Raw genomic sequence first — 26,276 nt, forward strand, 5'->3', positions numbered from 1 at the left:
ACTAATCTCTCCACAGCCTTCAACTCTTCATTTCTTGGTTTAAATTAAGATTTCTTTTTTCTTACAGATTAACCATGTGCGGACCAGGGACTTTGACTGCTGCCTTGTAGTTCCCCTGATTGCAGAGTCTCCAAACCGCTTGGAGCTTGTAATCAGCCGAAACCCTTCATCCTCTTCCTCCTCTACCCTGATGGCCAATCACACCGATGGCACAACCAACAGCAGCCACCCCTCTCAGCCAGTTGGCAGTGACCTGGGACCCTCAGAGCTCTCTGTGGGCCAGGGAGAGGACAGTGGTCCAATCAAGTGGAGCCAACCAGGAGATGGCTTTGGGGCAGGGATTGGGATGGGGCAGGTTACAAACAATTCCTTATAGCAGACAAAAATTATGTCACACTGGATTCAACCACACCAGACTGGAGAGATCGTGAGGAAAAAGGGGACAACAAAGTTGAATCAAACTGATTTAAAACTGGTTTAAACTGGTTCGAGTAGACCGCCCATGGTGCTACACACACCCTCTGGATGACCTTTGACTACTATAGTTTGACCCTTGAACTGCTAAAGCAGCCTGAAAGCACAGTGATGGACTGGAGCAACTCCACACCTTTTAACCTGAACCAGTTCTGTATACTGGTATTACTAGTGTCACTGGAACCAGAATTCTAATGATCCTATTAAAGCCACAACTGGGGCTACTGGCCTACCTGGTCTAAGATTAATAGTTATTGGTCCTTCTAGCCCAGAGCCAGTGCTACTGGTTCTACTGAAGCCACAACTACAGCCAATAGTCTTAACGGTCTACAAGCCGAGAAATATATCCCTATGAAGTCAGTGCCACAGCCAAAGGTCTTACTCTTTTAAGATTGATGGTTACTGGTTCTAGAAGCCTAGAATTCTAGGTTGAAGACACATGGGTTCTGGAATTATGGTTCCAGGTTCCACCAAAGTCCTACTAAACAAGCACCTGAGCCAATAGTCTTAGCATACCAAGACACACAGGTACTGGTCTTAGTGGGATCAGGACAATGGCTATTGTTTCTAGTGAAACCAGAGGCAAATCTAGTTGTCTTACTGGTCAAAGCATGGTTCATGTTTGTGGTCTCACTGGCCAAGGAACTATGGATACTGCGCCATTGCCATGGCCAATGCTTGGTGAAGTCCATCCTGGATCCTGGGCCTACTAGAACCAGATTTGTGGCATTTGGCCGAGATCCACAGCAGCACAAAGACTGATGGGACACTAGTCCAGATACCGAAACCTGCTGATGGGCATAACAGTTGCCAAGGAGACTAGGGATGCTCTGATCAGTGTCTACATCTGATGATATTACTGAACATATACTGATTACTAAATCCTTATGCTTGTGTATAAGAAAGCCTTATGAAAGTCTTCTATTTGATATGTAACCAGCTGTAATAACTGGTCCTCAGTACACTAAAAATTCGATTGTTCAGAATGCAGAAGACGGTAAGTCTGAATTTACTGAAGGTGTAACTTTTCCAAGTAGTTATGCTTGACATTGGAAGGTTGATGGAAAGGTAGTTTTAGGCACTGCCCCACATAGAATTAAAGAAAGAAGCTTTCGAACAAGAAGGTACAGATCCCACAAAAAACTGGTACCAGAAGGTTGGTTAAAGAGATGAGAATAAAAATGGTTCTGGTTAACTGCAGGTTTTGAAGAAAGGATATAAGTGGAAATGACGATAGAAAGAGAGTTCGAGCTCAAAAATGGTTGGGATTAGGTGAGGTTTGGCAAGTTTACAAGGTTGGAATCATAAGGTTAAGATGAGATGTACCTCCTTAAAATAAATGCTCAACATGACATGGAAACCTGAAATTAAACAGTACAAAAGGAAAGACCTCCTTAGCTAGTTCGTCTGGCAACCCAGAGATTTATTCCTGTGGGCATTACCAGGTGTAGTTTTTCATGATAACCAGATAAAATTCAGACACTAAGGCTCAGTAGTTTGGTTTAAATATTTGGCAGAGGTTGACAGACAGCTTTGAGGGGTTTTAATATTGTTGCATTCTTATTTACCATTCTATTGGAATAATAATAACTAGCACTTAGTCAAGTTCGATTATGCACTTTACTGAACTAAAACTGTACAAGGTTTGGCTTGTACTTTGGCTCCACTGTTGAACGGCTGCTATATTTTATGTAACCTGCTCTCTATCACTTTAATTTCCTGAATTCTCCATAAATTACAACTGACAGTTCTAATATTTTATGACGCCATTCACAAAATTTACATTATTACTAACCATTGCTGCTATACAGATGATTAATATGAGAAAAGTTAGCATTTGAGCAGAGATGTTGGTCTCTGGAGGAACACTGTTTTAAAGTTTTAAACCAGAGCTGGACATTGAAACATGATACTGGTTTTTACTGAGCAGGAAAACCTGCAGCTGCATATATATTTATGATGTTTGTTGCGCCTCAGCTTGAAGCTAGTGAAAAGACAAAGATAAGGTGCTTTCGGACCAGAGAAATTTTTATTGGTCTTGTTAAACAAGCCTTTGTTAGTTTTTTAGATACACATGATATGCACGATTGGAGAACCGCTAGCCATCACTAAAGTTCTAAAAGAAATTCGAGTAGGGTTAGAAAGGAATACTAAAAATTTGACAGCACACAACCCAAAACATTTCTACACATAAATCACTGTGGTAAAGAGTTTAGGTTAAAATTTGCAGAAGGTAATTACAAAAAAGTACATTTAAAAAGCCTGCATAAAACATCAGCTGAGTATATAAAACTCTTAGCGATTAAAAAATGGAGCAAAGCACAGAGAAATAATTTTACCTTGGCTCTATGTGAGGGCAAGGTAATTTGATTTTTCATGTATACTTAATGCTATTCGGCTTTTACATCACTTCTGCATATCTATGCTCCAGGAGGAGGCCATGAGAAACTGGGACTGGTGTGGAGCTCTGCACCAATGAGCTTATAAAGAGATAAAAATAATATTGAGCAGAACTTATTTCAGCTTATTGGTGCAGCCCTCCAAAACAGTCCCAGTTTAGCATGTGTCCCCTTGGGAAAATAAATTGTCCATCTTTGGTATGTAGGCAGTGTGAATAGAAAAGAATCTGCAAACCATGTATAACTTAGTATATCTGGAAAGTGTATTTTGGAAAGCTATACATCTTTGATGCTTTTTGGTCCGAAAGTGCCTATAGTCCATATCTTATTAGGAATTTGGGAATGCATTGCCTCCCATTAAAAGTAACAGTTTGAAATATTTTGTGCAAAACCATCTATTAATGGCTACTTCCTATAAACGTGTTTCTTAATTATGCAGTTTCTAATTTAAATTTTTGGCAAGCTAAGTTAAAACAAAAAACACAAAAAAGGAACCTCTGCAACACTGGGCACACTCCATCTGCTAAGGGAGGACATGTGGTACGATCCAAAGCTCCAGAACAGCTACTTTATATGTTTTAATATGTCAACTAGAGAAATTTGTTTATATATAATATAAAGGACATTTTCTTTATGTTTTTTTAAATAATTATTTGTGAATTTTACCTTTAGAAAAAAAATCTGTGCATTTTCACTAATGATCAGCTGATACTGATCGGAGCATCCTAAATGAAACTAAGGGTTTACTGTTAAAATTTTAGTTCTGTGCCATGGACGAGCTACAGGCTGGAAGAGTTACGATAACAACGCTGTCAATAATAATAATGATGATGATGACACTGAGCAAGTTCAATAATACTTTTTCTACTGTTTACACCTGTTGGACTGGCCACACTGTGTATGTATGTGTGCGTGTCTGTGTGTGTGTATGTTACACGTTAAACACAAGGCCAGTTAAGCCCCTCCCACCTCAAGCCCCACCCAATCTACCCCCTGACCAATAGGCAGCCAGGATGATGGACGGCAGTTCTGAAAAATTCAGCTGATTGGCTGGAACCAATCAGAAAAACATAAACATTTCCTTCCCTGCCTGTCTGTGATTGGTTCTTTTTTTACACACAAAGACAACCAATCAGCTTCCAGGAAGAAGCCACGCATGCCCCTCCCCCGACTTCCCCTCCCCATCCCCAGCCCCAGTGACAGTGATCTCTTATGCTAATCAATTGGTGTGTTTTTTTTTTTTTGATTGACTGTTGTCAATTCTGTTTGTTTGTTTGTTTCCATGGTGACTGAACCAGAAAATATGTAAAATAGATTTAAAAAAAAAAAAAGAGTTCAGTCCCCATCGCTGTTCACATCAAAAACCATCAAACCCTGAAAACACCATCTCATAATCACAAAAACTATGTTACAAAAGAAAAAAAAATCCTGTTAAAACAGGAAACCTGTGACAGTAAACACTGTGTGTGTGTGTGTGTGTGTGTGTGTGTCTGAGAGAGAGTGAGTGAGTGTTTATTTTCGAGTGATGTCAACATCTTCCTGCTCTCACCTTAGTCTTAACTCACTATTTAAAGTGGCCAATCAAAACCCTCCCTCAGCATCCCTGAGCCAAACACTCCAATAGTTGCTGCTGTGCTTTGGATTAGCATTGTGATTGGCTGTTTCTATGTGGATAGTTGTAATTGGCTGTTCTGGTCTACCCAAAATTTTCTAAAAGCTCAGATGGGGTTTTTTTTTGCAAGCAAATGGCTAGTATGTAGTTAGCATTACGCTAGCAGACGCAGAGCATACCCATAATTATATACACAGTACAAACTACTATCCCAACTATGTTTACTAGCTAATAAACATAGCAAGAGACTTGTAAGCACATGGGTAAAAGCAGCTAACCAAAGCTAAAATTTAACCAACATTTTTTTTATGTTAGCACACAGCTAGCCCAGTACTAGCACAGTCTGTGTATTGTTAGCACAAACCTTGCACTTCACTAAGGTACGGTTAGCTGTAGAGCTAATTAATGTCTTTTAGCATCTTGACTAGAAAAAGGCTGAAACAGCTCTATACCTGGTATTACACTGACACTTGAGCAGGCTAACTTGATCTAAGGACATAGCTATCATATGGCTAGCAGACACTAAACAAAGGGCTAGCGTAATCATAACAGACATAACACAAGGACCATAGGCTGGCTGTGTTTGATATCCATTTATTATTATGTTTATTAGCTAATCACAAAGAAAGAACTTGGTTGGCATATATTTAAACAACTAGCCAAAGCTAACATTTATTGTAACATCCTATTGTATGTCAGGACACAGTTAAGCACAACTTGTGCCCATTTTTAAAATTGGGCTAATGTGTTAAATAAAGACTTTTTTTCTTATTTGCCTTAGGCAAACATAACGGATAACAGAAATACATTTTAGCATGTGACCAACAGATGTTGAACACGGGGTTTACGTAATGCAGACAATGCTAACATAGGGTATTTTAGCTCCATTGAAGATCTCTTACTGATTTTTGGCTTATGTTAACGCATAACTTACATGGGGATAACAGAGCTATTTAGCTTATGGTTAGTACTAAGTCACGGTTTCTAATTTTAGCAAAAGCAGTATACCACACATCAAATTCAACTGACAAGTGAGCAGCCTAACTTGGTCTGAGGACATTACTAACACATGATTAGTATGTATCTAGCAGACACTGAGCATAGGACTAGTCTAACCATAACACATGACTATACACATAGAACAAGAAAATTAGGCTTTCTATGTGTAACTCCCATTTCTTGCTATATTTATTAGTTAATAAGCGTATAAGTAATTTAATTAGCATATGAATAAAGAGCTATCCAAACCTAAACTTTTTATGTTAGCACACGGCTAGTGCCAGCACTGCCCTTACAGACCTTTAACATAGGGCTTACATTTGCAAAACAAAGTTTTTCTCTTGTTAGCAAAAAGCTAACATGGGAGTTAATAGAACTACAGTTTAGCATGTGGTAGTTGATGCAGAGCATTAGAGCTAACTATAACATGTGGCTAGTTGCACATAGTACATGGGTGGTAAGTTAGCTGTACAATTTTTCAACACTTATTTACTAGTGTGGTTACAACTTAACATAGCAAGGGCTTGGTTGGTTTGTAGGTAGGTAAACATAACGGGTAACCAAGGAGCTAAAATGTCTGCTAACAAGAGAGTATGTCAGTTTTATGTCAGCTTCTACTGATTTGTGGTTTATGTTAGCACATGACTAACACGAACTATAATTTAGCTTGCAGCTAGCATTTAGCCGAGGTAGTAGTTACAGGTTGATTAAAGAGAACTAACAAGGTGTAAGGAAATGGTTCACATTGCTAATATAGAGCTAATGCCTTGAATTGAGGGCTAACACGTAGATGTTAGTGGTTCAGCCAAGAGAACTGCTCCACCAATGGGAACAAGCCACAGGGCTGAGGGGTGTGGCTTCACAAAGGTTTGATGAGTGAGAACTAAAGCCATACACACTGTGTTTGTGCGCATGTATTAACATTACCATGTGTGTGGGTGTGTATTTGTTAGAGCCTGTATGTGTGTGTGTATGTGTGTGTAACATTGCAGGGATTTGCACTCTAGTGATTCACCTCAGCAAGACATCCACCTACCTACAACCACACACACACACACACACACACACACACACACACACACACACACACACACACACACACGTGCATTGCACTGCCATTTGAAATAGTGGGTCAGATTAGTTTCCATGTAGCTTCACCAACCAACCAAACTGTATTTTTCTTTAAAGGAACAGGGATGTTGTAAAGTATTTTTGTACAAATTTAATACTTTGGTAGCATGACGTTCCTGTTGTTTGTCCTGTCGGGCTCCACTGCTCTCCTCCACCCGCCTTTGTATGGACGATTACTGAGCAACAATAAAGATGAAGACCTGCTGGGAGAACTGGACTCCGTGTGTTGTCTGACATCAACACACATAAGTTTATTTATGATTTTTTTTCCTAATATATATTTAATTTTACGTCTTTGACAGAAAGAAAAGCAAAGCAGACCTGCCTGTCTTTCCTGTGCTGAAAGTTTCTCAACACCATTTTACCACTCAGCCTGGACATCTTCACCGTCATGGTTACTACTATTTTAATTTTTCAAAATGACATTAAAGTGTACGTAATAGTTGTGCATTTAGAGAGCATTAACTAGATTTCCTTAAATTATCCAAAGATCCCAAAACTGTTTTATTCCATGTTAAGCTAATTTCAAATGCCTATTATTGTGTTTGGTAGTTAAATCTACGCTAATGGCTTATATTTGTTAAAATCGTCATAATTTTTTAACCATCCTTTCCTGTGAGGACCACATAACTGTAAAAACATGTTTGTATTTTTCTAGTTACAGGAAATGACATCACTACCGGTGGGCATTTTGTTTGTGGATCACATCATTTATATTTCAGAAATGAGTCATAAATATTTTTACTATTCAAAGAAGCATCTGAGGGCTCTGAAAATATATTGAAATAAACAGAAAGTGGTTATTAACTATGATGGAGCACAGGAAGGAAAGAAATATTTAAAATACTTAAAGATAAAAATTAAGGGATAGGGTGAAAAGCGAGAAAATAAATATTTAATGTTTTAGAGTCATTAAAGAAATAGTCAAAAAATAGTTTGTATCATGTAAGTTTACCAATTTGTATCATAATTTTGTTTTTTCTCTTATAAACTTGTTTTTTTTCTTTTGTATTTCCAATTTTTCCGCCTTTCTTTATTTCTTTAAGTTTTGCAGTTTTTACTGTTTTCTTTTTTGAGAGTTAACACAAACCGGATGTGACGCTTCCGCTCGGCGCTCTGCTCTCGTGCATGCTCAGTGTTTGATTGCTCTAGTCTGCGCTCCAGTGTGTTGTTAGCCGTTTGCTACTGCTGCTGTTCGAGTGCGCACGGTTTTTGTCACCGGACTACCACTATAAGTATTTGTCGACCACCCCGCTGGATAAATAGACACCGAGCCCGGGACAAAGGATGTCCACTGCGCTGGAGAGCTACATTAACCGTATCCTTCCGCCGTTAGCCACTAATGTGCAAACCCTCTGAATGAATGGGAAAATGCTAGTTAGCTTAGCTGCATGCTTACTTGTTTTGTTAATTAGCGGCAGTTCAGAGATGTCTGTGAGAAACTGGTTGCTCAGAGCTGAGTTAAAACATGTTCAGACTTCTTAAATGTAGATTTCACATTCACAAGAAGGAAAATCTCGTGATTTTATTGCTGTGTTTATATTATTTGGACCCGCTGATCAGAGAAGTTCTGTAAATGATTTCACAGTTTGATTCATCAGGACTCATCACATCTGGACCACTTTCAAAAATTGTAAAATCTTAAGCTTTTTTTTTTTTTTTTTTTTTCTTTTTCTTTTTCTTTTTAATTTTGGAACCATACAACCTACAGTTTTAAAGCTGGAGCTCATTAACAGACAGAAGCTAAGGTTACAAGCGCCTGTTGTGACCAGAATGAGTGGTCGGGATAGCTTTCAATTTTGGTGTGATGATAATTGTTTCTTTGTAGGTTCTGAATAATATTAGAGAGGTTTTGGTCCATAAAGGTGCTGTTTCTTTAACTCGTGCTGATCCAGGTACCGTGGCCATTGTCACCTCGGACGGCAGGATGATTGTGGTGAGTCTGAACACATCCTCATCAGAACTCAACCACTCACAATAATTGGGATTCAGTGAAGTCAGAATTATTTTGGATTATAACTTTTTGTTATTGTAAGTTGTATTCATGTCAGTTTGTTTGTTTTTTCAGGGGACTCTGAAGGGCTTTGATCAGACCATCAACCTGATCCTGGATGAGAGTCACGAGAGAGTGTTCAGCTCCAGTCAGGGGGTCGAGCAGGTGGTGCTGGGACTCTACATTGTTCGAGGTGACAACGTGTAAGTCACGTTTGACCTTTGTAGATGATGAATCAATACTGAAGACAAAAGATTAGTGAGGCCTTAATGTAAGTTTTAATCTACAGAATCAGATTCACATGGTTTACCAATTTTATTATTTTATAAAGATAATTTATTATTGCAAAACGGGATAATTAAGAGTTAAGAAAAAAAATGTAAAAGTTTTTTTCTGTGATGCTTTAAGGATGAATGCTGTGGTTGCACATTTGATCCGGGTACCCCTATCAGAGTTTTGTTTTTGTTTGTTTAAAATTATTTTTATGAAGGAAAACCAAGAGAAAGACTCTTATTCTTAGACAATAAGGAAAATGATGTGTGGGGATCCATACATACATGATAGATATAGATTTGTTACATGTTGTTTTATTTTAATGAACAAAAAATATAGTTGTTAACAGTTCTGTTATGTCGTTTGTTTATCATTGTTTATTGTTTTCCTTTCTGTTTTTATTTGTTCTTCCTGTTTGTTTTTGTTTGTAATCCCCTCGTTTGTTTTCGTGGTTACATTTTTTTTCTTGTTTTGGTTACAGTGCGGTGATCGGGGAGATCGATGAGGAGACGGACTCCACTCTGGATTTAGGAAACATCAGAGCTGAGCCCCTCAACTCTGTCGTCCACTGACCTTTGACCCCTGATGACAGCGTGACTGTTGTGTGAATAAAGTTTATGGAAGTCTGTTTTAGGAGCGGGTGTGCTAATTATCCGGGACCAGCTGGAGCATCCTGATAACTTGCTCGCCTGCTTCCTGTCTCTGACTCCTGGCTCTTGTTTTCTGTTTGTACTTTTTATAAATAAAGAAGTGAGATGATGAAAATGTTAGAGGAACTTTTTTATGCTCCTAAGTCTTTTTGTCAATGTGAGACTGTTAATAAAGTTTAATTTGTTGTGTTCTGGAAAAGAAAAGCGTTTTTGTTTTGTTTGTTTACTCAACAAAAATGTTTGACAAATTCTAATTTTTAGTCAGAGGATATTGATCAGAGGAAAAAGAAATTAGATTCTTAAATTTGAGAAGAAAAGGAGAAAAATCGAATAGCTTCTGAGATAAAATATGCCACAACCAAGATTCAGTTCTTCAAGAAGCGATTTTTATTTAAACGAAAGATCTGCAGAGCCAGCAATCAAATGACAATTCTAAATGAATCCTTACATCAGTCGCACATCTGAGAGCGAGGAAGAAATAGATGGTGAAAAGATGGCGCGAACACTAAAGGTGTGAGTAACACTGATATCCGTGAAGTGACAGATCGATAAATACTGAAGTTTTACGTGAGGGCCATGGTGAGGAAAGCTTAATGGTTAAAAACAGCTGGATAAAATCACCTGCAGACCAGATAAACTGAGGTAACAAGTTTAAGGATGAGCAGCCGTGAGCACGGAGCTGATCTTTTAATCAGGAAGTGACAGCATCAGAGACGGACGGACCGGTGAGGTCATGGGAGCAGTATTCACATTGTTCCTACAGGCAGATTAAACTCTACAACTTAAAAGTATTAATATGTGTATCAGTGATTCCTGAGATTAGGACAAAACAGGTTTTAATTTTCTAAAATATATTTTTTGAAAAAAACCCCCAAACATATTTACATATAATTGTTACACAATGCACAGAGAAGTGCAAGGTTTTTGTCAACACCATCAGTCACAAACAAATGCAAAAATATATATTTTAAATTATATATATCTTTCTTCAACTCAGGCTGGCTGTTAATTTTTTCTCTCTTTCTTTTTTGATCCTCCCTGTTCCTTCTGTTTCGTTCCTCTGACAGGTTCCCCTTTGCAATTCTAGCCTGAAATGTACCATTTTGTAATTACTATAATTTTTCTGAACCATATGCATTTATACAGATTAAGGATGAATATTCACAACACAATTATGTATTAAGCAATAGAGACGCTATCTGGTCTTTAAGTCTGATGTCATTAGCTGTTTCCAGGTCCAAACTCCGCTGCAGATCCCAAAGTCAAAGGAACTCTGCGGCATCACTGAGAGTTACAAACTGTCTAAATTCTTTCTTTCCTTCATCTTTAATAAAATGATCAGTGTGGCTGCTCTTCCAGGTGTAACATCCAGGCATCCATGAAAACAGAATATGTGAAATTTAACAGAGTTAGAAGTTAGCTCGCTGGTTTCCACCTACATTCCAACATAAATGAAGCCAGAAAACTAAACAACAGTGACTTTTGCAGGGTTACTGAAGTTGGACTAGCTGGTATATAATGATGTGCTACGTGATCGCTGGCGACACAGCTATGTTAGCATAACATAAACACAGTGAAGCTGGAGGATGAATGCTAAATTTTTTCCATTCGATAAAAGGTAGTGCAAGGGTTTCTGATGGTTAGGCTGACAGTGATCACTGACTGTTTTTAGGGGCTTGTTCAGATTAAATAGAACAAGATAAAAAGCAATAAAACATGTTAAAAGCACAACAGCCTTAATAAATAGAGTAGTTTGGGCCCAGAAGCAGGATTCATCCATCATCACTTAAAGACCAGCTCTTGGGGCAGAGATAGCTCAGTAGATGCCACATGATCGGAAGGTTGGGCGTTCAAATCCAACAAACAGCGGCTATCCTCGATTGGTAGCTGCCCACTGCATCACTGAGTGAATGGGTTGAATGCAGAGGACTAAGCATTTTCCTACAGGAATAATAAAGTTCAATTTCAATTCAATTCAATTTTATTTATATAGCGCCAAATCACAACAAAAGTCACCTCAACGCCCTTCATAGACATAGTATACATAAACAATGAGATTCAAGATAAGGCAAATTCGATAATATTCAACACATCTGTAAAGCAGAAATATCAGTAAAATACACAGAAAGTAATATGACTGAAATATTAATTAAAATAACTTAATATAATTAGTGAATGGGACACTTTTGTGGCATTTGTCAACACCACTGGAAATGGGTCAACACTGTCAGGCAAAAATCCTGATGGTGTTGACACCCTACTTTCTCTCATAACACATGTTTTTCTGACAAAAGCCATCTTGTTTTGCATCATTTGCTTATGGCCTCTACAATCTACCTAAATTAAGCTCTTTTTACAAAAAAAATACTTAAATCTTGCATTTCATCGACTTTGGTGTTGACACACTATGGTTGTGACACAGGGTTTTATCAGAAAGATATGCGATAAATGAAATAAAAAAAAAACCTTATCACAGCAGTGACCTCATGGCATGTGTATCAAACAGGAAGTGGTAAAGGGGTCCTCAGAGTGTAAGCTAACCACAATAATTCCTGATTTTTTTGTACTTTTAAAAAAATCTGATGGTGTTGACAAAAACTCTGGACACGATTTTAATCACTTAAAAAATATGTAAAAATAAATTTTCAATTGCATATTTTGATATTATATAAGGTATTGACTTAAATATTTAGTGACGAGAGCCATGATGTTTAAATTTTGAATTACTTTTAATTTTTTTTCTGTATTTTAATATTATCACACCTGCTTCTGGACAATGGATTTTTAAGGTACTGGTAATGTATTGTACCATTTAAAATGAATGTATATGTATAAAAAATGTATAATCATAATTTTGTTGTATAAACATTGCCTTGGTTTTTCTTTTAGTCAGTTGGGTTAACACTTGTATGCATATTTTTAACCCCCAAATTGGGTTTTATCTGGCGGACATGTTTTGTCCCTGATCTCAAGAATCACTGATATTTCTCAGGTAGTATCTTTTCCACCAAAGTGCGTTTCTGTTGTGTTTGTATTTTTTTGTCTGCTCCCACAGTCAGGGCGCTCTCGAGGTGATTCCTCTGGTCTGGGGTCAGCGCCAGATCCTCATAATGGAGCTGCAGCCACGGGACGCCTGAAAACATACGACTCCATCAGGAGGATGTCCCTCACACCATCAGCAGCAGTAGCAACAGCCTCTTACCTTTTGTGACCCTCTGACCTATAGACACCAGTAGCACCGCCCCCACGCTGTGATTGACAGGCTCTCCAGCCTTTGATCGCCCCGCACCCAATCTGTGAAGCACCTGAGCTAAAACCAAACCGTCAATCTCCAAAACGATACCTGCAGGAAGACACAGTAAAAATACATGTTATCAAACACGAGGGCTCACATATGTAAGTACACATATGCAAGTGCATGTGTTGGGATTACATTTTGGATCAAACTCTGACTGTACTTTTCTGTGTTCATATTTCCATCAGTATTGACAACATCCACAGCGCCACTGGCTGAAATGCCCCAAACCATGACTGAGCCTCCACCGTGTTTTACTGATGGCTGCAGACCCTCACCGTTGTACCTCGTTTTGTTCATATTGACTATTTAAACCAAAATGTTCAAATTTGGATTCATCTCTACATCAGACCTCCTGCCACTGATTTTCAGTGCAGTTCTTGTCTAATTTCTGTTGGTAACAAATTCTCTTAAAACAAACCCCAAATGTAACTATAATGACAAACTGTGTAACAACCTGCGCTTCAGCATAAAAGTTCCTGTGTCATCAAAGATAGCTGTGTTTGTTAGTTTCTTTAGATTCCTAAACATGATAAATTTTCTTTGTAAGTGCAGGTAGTTCATATTTCCTGAGTGTGTCTTTGAATGCATCAACAGTGAATGGAGGCATTTTATTGGCTTTACCGTCCGCAGGAGCCTTCAGTTCCAGCTGATGCTTCGCTTTTCTCAGGACGCTGTAGTAATCTGCGTTGGTGGAGCACAACAGCTGAGCTGTGTCGCTGTTCACGCCCTGAGCCTCCATCATGGCCTGGAACTTTGACAGCGCTGCTCCACCAACCACAGCTTCGGAAATCTGCTTTCTGCCTTCTGATAGGTCAGACACCAGACCAGTGATCACGAGCAACAAGCCGCCTACAAACACAGACAAAACAAATTTTAAATATTTATCATGCTTTCTTTTTTAAATGTACCTAAAGGGAAATTTTTACACCAGTGTAAAATTAAATAAACTTAAAAATAGACTAAAATTAAAGCAAGTTGTTGTCTGTAAAGGTGTGCATGCAGTGGGTTTAGATTCCCATGATGTTTTTACAGCTGTCAGAATTAAGTGTTTGTTTGTTTTTTTAATTTTAAACCCAAGTGGTCTATTTTTCTTATTAGCTATAGCAAAAAAAATGATTATCATCATTATAGAACTGGTTATCTCATCTAAGGGTAATATTCACTAGGACTCTATAACAAAGGTAACAATGAGATTCTTGTCATGTCTCTGATATTCACAAAGGAGAGGCTGTTCTGTGTTTTCTAATTTTAATTTTCATGTATAAAGAAAGTTACAGGGCATTAATGTCGTTAATACAAGGCTAACACCATAACCTCATCAACGCGGCAAATCCCCATTAGCAAGTTAAAGCAGATCTGCAATATTAAACAAGTTCAGAGTTTTAAAAAATGATAAAGAATTATGTGGCAGTGGTTCCTGTGGGTAAAAAGTCCACAAAATACAAGCAGTACAGCTCACAAGCATTGGGTGCTGCTCCTCGGTAGACTGCCGGAAACTGATCAGTCAGAACAAAGTAGGCTTTTAGGGAGGAGGACCTTAAAGAGACGGGAGGTAAACTGAGGGGCTGCATACCGTGTAAAATAATAATTTTCTTTTTCTTAACCAGAGGGCATCTGTATGGAGTGCAATATTTAAAACTATATAGAGCTAGGAGAAGAATGAAGATAAGATACATTTTATTTATCCATAATCTTTAATATTAACTCGACACTGCAAATTATCTGGCTGCTAGAAGAGGTAAACAGGCAGGTGGCACAAAAGAGATGCTGCAACATTATTAGACCGCAGCTGTACTTAATAAAGTGGCCATGGGTGTGCTAATAAAACCAGTTGCCACTTTGAAATGGTTCAGATGCTTCCTGCATTTAGAGAGCCACAGGTGGTCCTAATAAATTGACCACAGGGTACGTGTCTCTAATAAAATGGCCGCAGGTGTTCCTAATAAAGTGGTGTTCCTTTGGGTTTCAGGACCTTTTTAATGCCTCGGACAAGACACGTTGTTACTTTGGTGATCAAACCCTGACAGACGAGAGCTGCTGAGCGACGTCATCACCCTGAGTCGTGACCAGCTCCATCAGGTCATCGGGTCCGTTTCCCTTCAGCGTCTCCAGAGATTCGATCACCTCCACGCTGTTTCCCACACATCGACCGATCTTACTGTTCATGCCGCTGAGCACAGCTGCTGTACGTATGCCCAGGCCGTTTCCTGCTTCCACCTGAAAGAAAAATAAACAGCGAAATCCAAATTTGAGGTCAGCTTTGCCATTAACGGGCTGTGGCATTGGACGCTGCGCTGTAAATTAAACCTCTGAGTTTGGATTAAAATAACCTGTAATAAACCCAATATTATCTCCCCTGTGGTTCAATGTTGTGTTGCTGCATCGCTCCTTGCACAGATGTTTCACATTAAAGCACTTCCCTCCCTCTTTTATGGTGAAATATTTGAATTGTTGTTGTACTCACTAGCATCTGAGCTAGTTCTGTAGCACTTTCCAAGTCTTTGCAGATAGCAGCTCGTCCAAACTTGACATCCAGCACCAGAGCAGACAGAGACTCAGCTCCTTTCTTTGAGATGATCGAACCTGCATAAACAGCACAGACGGCTGTAAGCTGACTAGAAAAAACACGGATATCCAGGCAAAATCCAGCCAGGTGCTGGACACCAGTTTTATGTGGGTATCAAAAGATCTGGTTCTTTTCATCAGTTTAAATGGGCATGCTGCTATAACCGCTCAAACTTATGTTCAGGTAGAAATGACCCTCCCCCGAAGGCTGATTGGGCTCACACATCAAGTAAAGAAAGTCTAAATCCTCTCCACCTGTGTGTCGGGTCCCCTGACCCTCGCAACACACGGGTGGAAAAGCTTAGATTTCTCAAAAAAACAACACAAAAAAAAGGGTTTTTGGCTCTTGAAGCACTAATCCCAGTTTTTACCAGTAACCAGAGGTAAACTGTCCACAGTGCTGGTGATGTCCCGCAGAGCGTACAGGACTCGATCTGCAGGAACCAAAGTCTCTGTCTGACCCACAATGCAACAGCCCACTGAGTCCAGGATCTCCAGGATCTGGAGAAGAACAGCTGAATCAGAGAATGACTTTGAGTGTTTATCACTCTTTATTATCCGTATGTAGTTTTATTTATTTATGAATTTAAATATTTAATTATCTGTTATTTTTGTACCCTTATCACAAGAGCTACCATTGGAATTAATTAACAAATTTCAGTAAAAATGTCAGTGTCCTTGTTTCCCCAAACAGTCGATAGTTTCATCTGATTTAGCGTGCATTGTTTTTAAGAGCCAGCAGGGGGCGACTCCTCTGGTGGTTAAACAGAAGAGACTTACTCACTTTATTTTGACTATTAGGAAATTCTTTCCTTTTGAGTAAATGGTCTCAGTCAATAGATCCGACTCTTGAATAATTGAAAAAAAGACACTTTAAAAAGTCTCATCCCCATTGGCCAATGACATGTGACTGACAAGAGGTGAGCCAATGAGCATGCAGTGTTGCAGTATGCAGTGTTTGTCACTGTGGCTATATCCATCTATTATATACAGTCTATGCCATCCTTGAGCCCAATTTAATATCTGAAAATCTTTAGAGCCCAAAACTTTTAATATAACTTAATCAATGATCCTCACGTGAGCCTAAAGAGGCGACACAGGAAGTTCACTTGTTCCAGGGTCTAGTTGCCTAGGCAACTCTGTTATGTGAGCCAACAGTATCCTTGGCTCTCATTGGTAGTTGGCAAATTAAACTGCCCACTCCAGTGGACCAGTGGTTATTTACCTCATAAAATCAAAATATTTGATATAAAAAAAAAAGATTTTTAAGTATATTTATTGTAATTGACCTCTTGTGACTCACATGCAGTACCCTCATGGCCCACCAGGGGGGGGGAGCAAAGTGCTTCAGTGTGTTTTACCCCCAGAGTAACATTTTGCTGACATTTATTAAAAATGAAAACTATTAATTTTTAAAACTATATGTAAATATATGTGAGCCAGAACAGCTCGCTTCACCTGCTCTCTTGATTGCTCCACCTTGAATCCTGGAATTGATTCCAGTTTATCAAGAGTTCCTCCTGTATGAGCCAAGCCCCGCCCACTGATCATAGGAACCTGTGGACATGGACTGAATTAATATTCCTAATATGGTAATCTCACGTTTTGAGAAAAGGAAGACACACCCACCCAAGTAAATCACCTTCTACTAATGTGGGGTAACAAATCACAAGAAGTTTGTTTAAAAGGGGAGGAGCTTAAACAGAACCAGGGGGCTGCACTGAGTCCCAGTCTAAAATAAAATGAATCATGTAAATCTAGTGTAGTCCAGCTGGGCATGAACAGAATGGGTTCACTTTAACGTTTTAACCAATCAGATTTCATCGTTAAAGTCTATACCTTACAGCCGCAGGCAGCTAGTGCTGGCGCTAACACCAGACTGACTTTATCTCCCACCCCGCCAGTCGAGTGTTTGTCCACCATGAAATTTTTCCACTCATCGGGCCATTCCATCACTTCTCCCGATGACATCATCTCTCGGGTCAGGGCCTTAATCTCGGCGGAGACCATCCCATTCAGCCAAATAGCCATCAGCATGGCCCCTTAAATACAAAGAGTGGGAGACGTTAAAGATGCAAAGGAGGAAATGTGAATGCATGTCAGATGGTTTGTACCTGTCTGAGAGTCCTGAATGGTTTTCTCTTTAACGGCCCGGATGAAGGCTTTGATCTCGTCATCACTTAACTGTCCTCCATCCCTCTTCTTCCTGATCAGATCTGGGATTGTTATCATGTCTGCTAGAAGTAAAAACATTACAAGTCTGTTGAGACCTAAAATTTTTCAACCATTCAGTGACCAGGATCTGGTTTTATTAATAGTTCTTTCCTGTGTACTTGTTTTTCCTTTTTCTCTGGATTTTAAAAGACAGGGCCAAAAAAACTGAGACACAAACAAAGTAGATTTACCTCTTAGCAGTACTGAGAAGGCAACACAGTTTGAGTTAAGGCATTAAAACAGGAATCAATCTGTTTGAGCTGCCACATCATCTTTCTCATTTTATAAAGACAAATATATCAACATGGAGAGTTTCTGTTACTGACTTTCCTAAAAGATTAAAAAGTTCAAATTTTATGTAATTAATTGACAATTAAGTAATAAAAAAATAGTATATAAAGTAAAAAAAGCATCAAAAAACAATTCTTTTCAGGAATAAAAGTTCAAACTTGCACAATTAGAATATTAGAAATTGAATTCCACTACATCTGTTTTTAATAATACAGTAGTAAAAAAAGCTCTTCCAGCAGCAGGACTCAGCACTAATTGTGTAAAACAGCCAGTCACACGCCCTGTTCCTCTGAATCATCTTTCTGAAGAAGCTGGTGGAAAGCCACCTGTCCTACATAAAGCTGTTTCATACATCACCTCTGCTTCCTCTGCAGCACTTTGTAATCGAAATGCTTATCACACAGCCAGCTTCTGGTGCAACGCAGATTAACAGCGCAGCAGGACGATGGCAAGTTTCTCTCTCTCTCTCTCTCTCTCTGTGTGTGTGCAGCAGGTATAAATGGACTCAGCAGAAACAACATCAGGATGAGCATCTAGTTCCCCCAGCAAAAAATCTTTCACAGACTCACTTCTTTTGCAAAGGCAGAAACAAATTAATAGCCAGCTAGCTTTGTTATTTTTGATGTTATCATTATTTTTTAGCCAGCTGTAAATCTTTTATACACCCTCTGTGACTCAAAGGACCAGTACTGCCATGACTCCAGTTTATTGTTGGACTCATAAAGTCAGAGGTGGCTCTGCTGGTGAAAGTTCAGTACTGTGCAAAGGTTTTAGTCACTTTAGACATTCAGCTCCTTATCTGTATCACACAGCAACATCGGGGAGATATAACAAATCATCACGTTACAGGCAAAAGAACAATAATAATACGTGTGTTTGGCACCTAATTAGCAAAATAAAGCCTGTGACTTGTTTTTGCTTTTATTGTCTCCACTTCCTCTTCTCTACCTTCTGAATTCTCAAATAAACCAACCAATCAGCGCATCTGTTTAAACTCTAAAACAACAATAGGAACGATAATGAACACTTTAAAAACTTATTAACAAACAGCCTTAATCCATTCAGCCCCTGCAGATTTTCTGTTAACCATACCGACCTCTAACCACAGGTAAAATTTAACAGTTCAGCTCTGAAGAAGAGGAAAACATCCCTGTTATGAGAGTAAGACAGAGTCAGAGTACAGTACCTGGTCTGATGTTTGCAGTCTGTGAAGTGGCATCGACCCCGTGGTCTTTCATAAAGTGAGTCTGTCAGCCAATAGGAGAGCAGGGAGAGGAAAGCGAGTGAGCCACTAACCTTTGACCTCTGATTTGGTCATTCAGAGAAAAAAAAAAAAGCTGACAAATGTCCCCACTAAGTGAAGTTCATGTGCTGTGTGTTTACAGACGATCTGTTTATTTGTGTGTCACGTGCAGGCGGCTGTTATCGGTTCAGACGGGTCCTCTTGTATTTCCGTTTCAGTTTGTGTGCTCATTTTCCTTCCGCTTTTACTATTTTAAATACTTTACTTTTATTTCGTTCTGAACATTTTCTGTATGTGCTGTGAGGATATGAAAGTATGTGCGAGTTACGAGAAGTTCGGAATAACTAAAGGTATTTTAAGTTTAGTTTAACTGTAATAATTGCCTCCGGACGTTTGTTTCTTCATTTTAAACTTTCCTTCAAAAGGAGCATGGATTTTTTTCCCCTGCCTGTTGTAACCATGAGTGACACTAATTGTTTTAAAAAATTGAAATGCAGAACTTCAAATATGATTTTTGATCAAGTAATTAAAAGGTGGACATTAAGAAGAGTTTAAATTGATTATTCTGTCTCTGTCTTTGTGTTTAAACCCATGCACGTACACATTATTAGTTTAGAAGACACTCATCCTGATGGATGTTGCTCATATTTCCTCTTTCAGCTTCCTTACATCAGCTCAGATCATCAATTTCAACACTTTTAACAGAAGTAACTGTGACGATACGTTCCTCATTAGAATTCATCACCACCTGTGGAAGTTTTCATTCTTTTGAATTCTTGTTTACATGGTCTGAAGAGTTCGGTGTGTGTGATCTGTCTTTTATTTGTGTCGATGCCAAAAACTGCAGTTCCTCTAATGGCCACTTGAGGCGGGCTGCTGAAGCTAATTTCTCCCTTCATATCAGCTGTTCAGGTTCATTTATTGATTTTCTGTGGGAGTCTTACAAAAGAAAGGGTGAGCGGAGCTACTAGACTATTTTTTACTATCAATTACCAGCACCAGCACTCTTATCAAGCTCGCCCACATCAGCAGAATAGATAAAGCCCAGGAGCCCTCCATCACAAATGTGGCACAGCCCAGAGGATCCACCCAAGGAGACTCCAGAGGCTCAGAAAGCAACCGATGACCTAGGACAGCTGGGCCCCATACTTGTAAATTTGTAAACAGAGTTGGCCCAATCACAGTTGAGGTTATGTCACTGAGTAAGCACAAATGAGGACATAATTGGATTATGCAACCCAAGCTAGAGGAATTTATTGAGTGATTTCAAGCCAAAATTCGAGAATGTAGCAACATGACCATTTCTTCTGTTTTGTGATGTTGAGCCAGGCTAATTGGGTTGAGCAGTCTGCTAATATTATTGGTAGAACGTGAGCCTTTGATGAATCCTGTGTGGTCATTATGATTTATTGAGGGCAAAACTGTTTCTAATCTAGATGAAAGTGCTTTAGGAATAACTTTAATGTCGGTATTAATTAGTGACAAAGGCTGGTAGTTAGATGAAAAGTAGCGTTGTTTTCTGGTTTTAGTAATTATTTTATTGCTGCCGTGTTCATATGGGGAGGGATTAGACTTATGAAGAATAGTGGAGATAACACGGACCAGAAATGTTTCAGAAATTCAGCAGGGAATCCATCTGGGCCTGGTGCCTTGCCATTAGGCATTTGGTGTAGGGCACAGTGTAAGTCCCTGGCAGATAGCGGTGATTAGGTTTATTTTCAGCAGAATATAAATAACGGTAAAAGTAGTAGTAATACTTAATAGTAAGTATTATTGATTTCCCATTCCGGTATTGTTGCATTCACTGTAGAAGAGATTCTGTTTTTTGTGATAAAATGTCATCTAGTTGCAGTGTTGGGAAGGTCACTTTTAAAATGTATTCCATTACAGATTACAGAATACATGCTCCCAAACATAAGGGAATACTTTGGATTACTTAATATGTTATCAAGCTTTTTACAACTACATGAATGTACTATTGCTGTGTGATTTATTACTATTACTGAAGGATATTCGCCATACCAATACCAACTAGAATTTTAAATCTTAATATATCTTAAGGTAAGGCTGCACTTTTTGCAGCGATCTCATATAGGAAACTATTCCGCGCGTATATAAAACAGGTCCGCGCCACAAACCGTAGTAAAGGGACCTCTGGCTAATACGTCGGGTTTCTGTCGGGCTCGTAGCTGAAAACTAGCTTTACTTTGTTGTCTGGGTCAACTTTGCTAGCGAGAGACAGAGAGGGGCGTTGAAAGGCTGCTCCAACGGAACTTATTGTTTCAGAGGAAAACACGAACACGGTGTACAGTCGAGTCTTAATAGCTTACTTAAACTTACTTTGGCTGCAGTGGTTATTATTATATTTACATGCTTTCATCTCCTGTTTCTGCTCGGTGACAACTCGTACTGTTCGACTCTCCTTTTTCTCCCTCACAGACACATAACGGATATGGCAGTCCATTCTCCCTGCAGCACGGACTACACTGCCCATGAGGCTACATTCTTTAGGGCTATGCCTGTAACACTCTGCCTATTGCCTTCATGTTAAATAATTTTTTGAAAAACAATTTTTAAAAATATTTATTCACGTCATGATGAGCAGCGAGATTGAGACACAGGCATTAGAGCCTCTTAATGTGTGTTTTGTTTGGGTTTCCACCGGCGTGGAATTACCAAAAATAGAGAGGGCATAGCCTAACATATTAAACAGGAAAAGACCACTGTGTAATCCCTTTATTTCAACAAAGTAACAGTACTCTGAACACCACCTTTTTAAACGGCAACTGCAATGGAATATGGTTACTCATATTTTATTTTAAATACCTAACGCCGGTACATGTATTCCGTTACTCCCCAACACTGTCTAGTTGTAATTTAACATTTTGCAGTTCTTTCCATGTTTGTTTGATTGGATTTGTTGCATATCTGCTTGTTAGATATTTATTTTTTCCCTCAATATCATGTTCTACTTTCTGTTCCACTTTCCACTCTTCCCTTATAAATTTATCAAATTCTGAATCCATTAAAAGGGTGATATTAAACTTTATGAGATGATTTAAGATAGGATCAATTCTGCTATCTTTACCTGAGCTGCGGTAATGCATTAATTCCTCCACTGCAGGATCAATAAAGTCTTATCTTATAAGTTAAAGATATGGGTGCGTGCTCACTTATTGTAATAGGGTGTATTCTAGAAGTTGTTTTTTCAATGACAGAATTACTCCTATGAAAAAAATATATTCCAGAAAAAGATTGATATACAGAAGAGAAGAAAAGTATAATTCCTGTTTGCTTCATTTCTGAGTCTCCAGACATCACAAACACCAAAATCTTCCATATATTCATGTATTATTCTGGCAGACTGTAAATGTGCTATATTAGCTGAATTACTGGAGCGCTCAAAAGGTTTAATACGAGTTTGCAGTAAGGTCAGGTGACTTTCGCGCATTGCATTGTAGGTACGAGTGGCAACAAAATCAAAACACTGCATCAAGCGCTAGTATTTCCAGCACCGGTAATGATTAATTCTACGGTTTTAACCCCTTCTTGCATTTTATTTGCCCCAAAAACAGTTATGTACAAAACGACGGAGAACACAGCAGGTCCGTACAAAGACAGACTTGACGAAAAGGCAAAAAAAGAAAAAGTACGAGGAAAAAAAATCAAAGGAGTGAAAGGGTTAGACCCATACGAGCATACAGAATGGAGTAAGGACGTTAGCGTGCTGCCCAACTTTCATCACGCACATATTTATTATTATATGGTCCTAAGTGTGAGTGCATACACTCACAAAATGTTTAGTAACTTCAGATCCCTGCAACAAGCCCCGCCCAGTTTACTTTGGTGATTTGGACTATTCCATTTCACAGCTGTTGTTAGATTTTTTTTCCTTTATCTCCTGCACAGGCCAACGCAATCTATTTGTCGTTTCAGGTTGTAGTATTACACAACATTTTCGGATCTAATAGAAAAAAATGAGTTTCGTAATTCATTCAATTATTGTCTTTATTTATAACTGGCATTATTGTTTCATTCTATTATAGAATCTTACAGGAAAGACGCAAAATTGTGTTCCATTGTGCTTCATTAGCTGCTTTGGTGAAAAACAAATCAACAATGCAACAACAACAACAAAAAAAACACAACAACATTGCAAAACAACATACTGGAAAACAGTTATTCATCACTTGATTGCTTCAATACAACACTTGGGCACATATATGCGGGACTTTTTGTGGCTGTTTTGATATCGCTCTCTCTCTTAACCGATCAAATCCCGCTGTGGTAGCAGCTTTAAACTCGGTCTGACCCAGGTTGATAGAGGTGCCCAGTCTGGATCGCATTCCAGCCCTTTGTAGGCTGGTTTTCCTACAAAACACAACAAATATTAGCCCGCAAAGCCACAGTGAACAAAGCAGCATAGCGCAACGAAATCAATTCAAATCAATATAAGACTTATTTGTAACCTACATCAACAATTATGTTATGATAAATTACGTAATAACTACAACAGAAGACGTACCTTTGTGGAAATGCTTGGAGCAGACTAACATGTGAGCTGGAGTCTTCTGGAACGTTATATTTGGTCTTCGAATTGCTGCAATCCAGGTCATCCGTCGGCTCTTTGTTACTTCGGAAACATGGCTTGAACAATTTCTCTTCCACGATTTTTGTAGATGTGTTTCCTGAGGAGAATGTCTACCTTTCATTTTGTGACATATTCCAGAATTGTTGCGCTTTTCACCTGTGAACAAATACACACATTCCAAGAAACCAGAGTGAAAGGCACCAGGGGCGGATCTAGAAGGGTGGCATGGGGTGGCAAGTGCCACCCTAAAATGATTCCTTGCCACCCCAAGTGCCACCCCAGTTTTGCATATGACAGTGTTGTTTATTAAAATAAGATAGCATTAACAGTTTGAGCGTAGTTACAGTCAGCAGTGAATATAAATGCTAAAACTGAATATATTCCATAGTGTTCCCCCCCCTGCACTATTAACAAATGGTTCAGTCCATAGCAGGACCGCCTTTTTTCTTGTTTTCAGTAGCAAGCAATGCTTATGATTGTGCCAGAGCACATTCTGAACAACACCATGGGAATTTCGGATTTTACACAGGTGGTTGGATGTTACACTCTGGAAATGGAAGGAAGGTGATTGTTATTAACCCTCTGTGGTCCACAGACACGCTGCACCAACAAATCACATGACTATTTTAAGCTGGCATAGCAACAAGCTGCAGCCACGCTGAGTCTCTATTTCAGCCCACATTGAAAGTTCGGACTTCAAAGTTTTTCAATTTTAATTACAGGCCAGTAAATCCCGAGTTATGATAATATATATAAGCCATGCTTTGTTCTAAATACTGTCATCACGTTTTTGTGTGTGTGTTTTAAGCATTTTCTAAGGACAGCGCGAAAACAGTAAAGAAAGGAAAAAAGCCACCTCTTTCCTATCGGTGGAAAAATGCACCATGTCGACCAATTAAAAAAAAAGTCAACATGTGGGATTTGGTTGTTTAGGAAGAGGGAAAAGTTTTGGGAGTGACGGTAATGGCAGCAAGACAGAGCAAGAGAGAGAGAGAGAGCGAGTGAGAGTTTTTAGATGTGAGAGATTTGTGACGTTTAGTGTGGAGTGTATACTTAGTGTGTTGTGTTGTCTTGTGTAGTTGTTCTGTTGTGTAGTCGTTTTGTGTGTCATTGAGGGCACTAATGAATGTCACAAAGGCACATTGCAGTGTAAACGCTGTAATGAAAACCAGCGGAGTGATACACCTCTTGTTGTCAGGCCTGCAGGTTTATCCCTGTGCTGCTCTCCTCTGTCTTTTGGTGGACAAACTTTTTTTTACTGGCACACATCATTTGTGGGGCATCTTATTGCGAAACCTGATTGTTCTCTCATTTTAGTTTTAGTAATATTTTTAAATGGCTGTAGAAAATGAAAAAAACGGCAGGTGTATTGGCTGCATTTTTAGATAAATAGTTGTATGTTTACAAAATGTACAATTTATATTTGCATTTCAAGTTATAAAAATTGACTCAACATGTCTGTGGGGTTTTTTTTTACAGTAAAAAATACTACTAGGATTTTAAGTTCTCTGTGTGATTTCAGATCAGTAATACTAATGCAGTATGTCAGTGAAAAAAACAACTAAAGTCAGTTGAGCTGAAATGACACCAAACAAGTCAAGGGGGAAAAGTAAAATGAAACAATTTGAGGGTGAAATACAAACGTAAACTCAAAAGGAGTCAAAAATGGCTGTTCACAGACTGGTATAAAATGTGGAAAAAGTTTGATGTAAACCAGAAACTGAGAACACTCGCCTTTAATGTAAAAGTTTCAAAAGGGTCAGCTTGTACTTTGAAGGAGAACGGTGTCCATTTGCAGTTTTACTTTTCACAGCTTCACTGCTGCTTGGTGAGCAGTTGGCAAGTGTTTGCAGACGAGTTGGCGTCTTCCATGCAAATGAAAGGTGACTGCAGCATTTGGACTGCCAGCAACCACATTTTTCCTAGTGTTCCTATTTACCATTGGTTATGAGTCTCTCAGACTCTTGAGACAGCATTATACATTTCAAAATAGCAAACAAGTTAATGTCACATGGTTAACAGTCACATGACTGGAAACCTGAATCTTCCCTGTTGTGACACCTATTGTTCAGGTGAGAGTAAAAAGGTCATGGAGCTGTGCTGACATCACAGTAAATCGTAGCCACGGAGTTACTCATACCTACCCTCCATATTTTCCATAAATCAAGATATAGCTACTTTTTGACAGCTGGCTAGCTAACCACATGACGTTTTCATGTCAGATGATATTTAAATATTTACTGTTAGTTTAAAAAAAGGGAAGGAGTGAAGAAAGGGGAAGATGTCCAGGCAGAGTGCAGGAAGCTACAGAAGAGATGCGTCATCACAGGACAGACCGGATAAAATCATGACATCAAATCTTCTGTTAAAGGATTTTGTTATAAAGTTTGATGCTTTCATTATTCAGCTGTTAAACAGTTTGAACTTCTCAAATATTTTAAATATTTCAGGTTTAGTGTTTGTTTTAATATGAAGCCGGGTAGTAAATCATCATCAGCGCACATCTGAGGTGAAACTCATCAGTCATTAACTCGACTTCACAC

General features: G+C 38.8%; 3 protein-coding genes across 13 annotated transcripts in view; 2 read left to right on the forward strand and 1 right to left on the reverse strand.

Moving 5' to 3' along the window:
- The window catches only part of grip1 (glutamate receptor interacting protein 1), a 66,244-nt gene extending 59,417 nt beyond the window's left edge, over positions 1-6,827 (forward strand). For all 8 annotated transcript variants that reach the window (XM_084909712.1, XM_084909707.1, XM_084909714.1 and 5 more), the window contains one exon: positions 68-6,827. In XM_084909712.1, coding sequence (XP_084765838.1) covers positions 68-376 — 309 coding nt within the window. In that variant the 3' untranslated portion in view covers positions 377-6,827. The remainder of the gene's footprint in view (positions 1-67) is intronic.
- Positions 6,828-7,732: 905 nt separating this feature from the next.
- lsm8 (LSM8 homolog, U6 small nuclear RNA associated) lies at positions 7,733-9,735 on the forward strand. Its single transcript, XM_084909750.1, has 4 exons — positions 7,733-7,933; positions 8,511-8,551; positions 8,684-8,811; positions 9,363-9,735. The coding sequence occupies exons 1-4, from the start codon at positions 7,903-7,905 to the stop codon at positions 9,451-9,453; spliced, it is 291 nt and encodes a 96-aa protein (XP_084765876.1). The 5' UTR covers positions 7,733-7,902; the 3' UTR covers positions 9,454-9,735.
- A 1,285-nt stretch (positions 9,736-11,020) lies between these two features.
- Positions 11,021-26,237, reverse strand: tymp (thymidine phosphorylase). 4 transcript variants are annotated; one of them, XM_084909730.1, is made up of 11 exons: positions 23,668-26,237; positions 19,086-23,513; positions 17,509-17,628; positions 17,234-17,436; positions 16,853-16,951; positions 15,766-15,895; positions 15,294-15,412; positions 14,884-15,046; positions 13,451-13,678; positions 12,734-12,874; positions 11,021-12,664 (listed from the first exon to the last, which is right to left on the reverse strand). In XM_084909730.1, the coding sequence occupies exons 2-11, from the start codon at positions 19,135-19,137 to the stop codon at positions 12,507-12,509; spliced, it is 1,413 nt and encodes a 470-aa protein (XP_084765856.1). In that variant the 5' UTR covers positions 19,138-23,513; positions 23,668-26,237; the 3' UTR covers positions 11,021-12,506. The 4 variants fall into 4 exon arrangements, with proteins under 4 accessions (XP_084765856.1, XP_084765855.1, XP_084765857.1 ...); XM_084909729.1 differs by having other exon boundaries at positions 17,509-17,631; XM_084909731.1 differs by lacking the exons at positions 19,086-23,513; positions 23,668-26,237 and adding an exon at positions 18,257-19,079.
- Positions 26,238-26,276: the final 39 nt, after the last annotated feature.

Source organism: Perissodus microlepis, chromosome 17 (genome assembly GCF_051167445.1).
Source record: "Perissodus microlepis isolate ML-2025 ecotype Zambia chromosome 17, ASM5116744v1, whole genome shotgun sequence".
Lineage (NCBI taxonomy): Eukaryota > Metazoa > Chordata > Actinopteri > Cichliformes > Cichlidae > Perissodus > Perissodus microlepis.

Excerpts from the sequence above, each read along its gene's own strand:
- lsm8 (XM_084909750.1), top strand. The coding sequence starts at position 7,903 with ATGTCCACTGCGCTGGAGAGCTACATTAACC. Across the intron at positions 7,934-8,510 it reads GCTGGAGAGCTACATTAACC|GTACCGTGGCCATTGTCACC; the intron begins GTATCCTTCCGC and ends GTGCTGATCCAG. Across the intron at positions 8,812-9,362 it reads ATTGTTCGAGGTGACAACGT|TGCGGTGATCGGGGAGATCG; the intron begins GTAAGTCACGTT and ends TTTTGGTTACAG.
- tymp (XM_084909729.1), bottom strand. The coding sequence starts at position 19,137 with ATGAAAGACCACGGGGTCGATGCCACTTCACAGACTGCAAACATCAGA. Across the intron at positions 15,047-15,293 it reads CAGAACTAGCTCAGATGCTA|GTGGAAGCAGGAAACGGCCT; the intron begins GTGAGTACAACA and ends TTTTTCTTTCAG. Across the intron at positions 13,679-14,883 it reads GGAGCTGGTCACGACTCAGG|GCGGCTTGTTGCTCGTGATC; the intron begins GTGATGACGTCG and ends CTGTGTTTGTAG.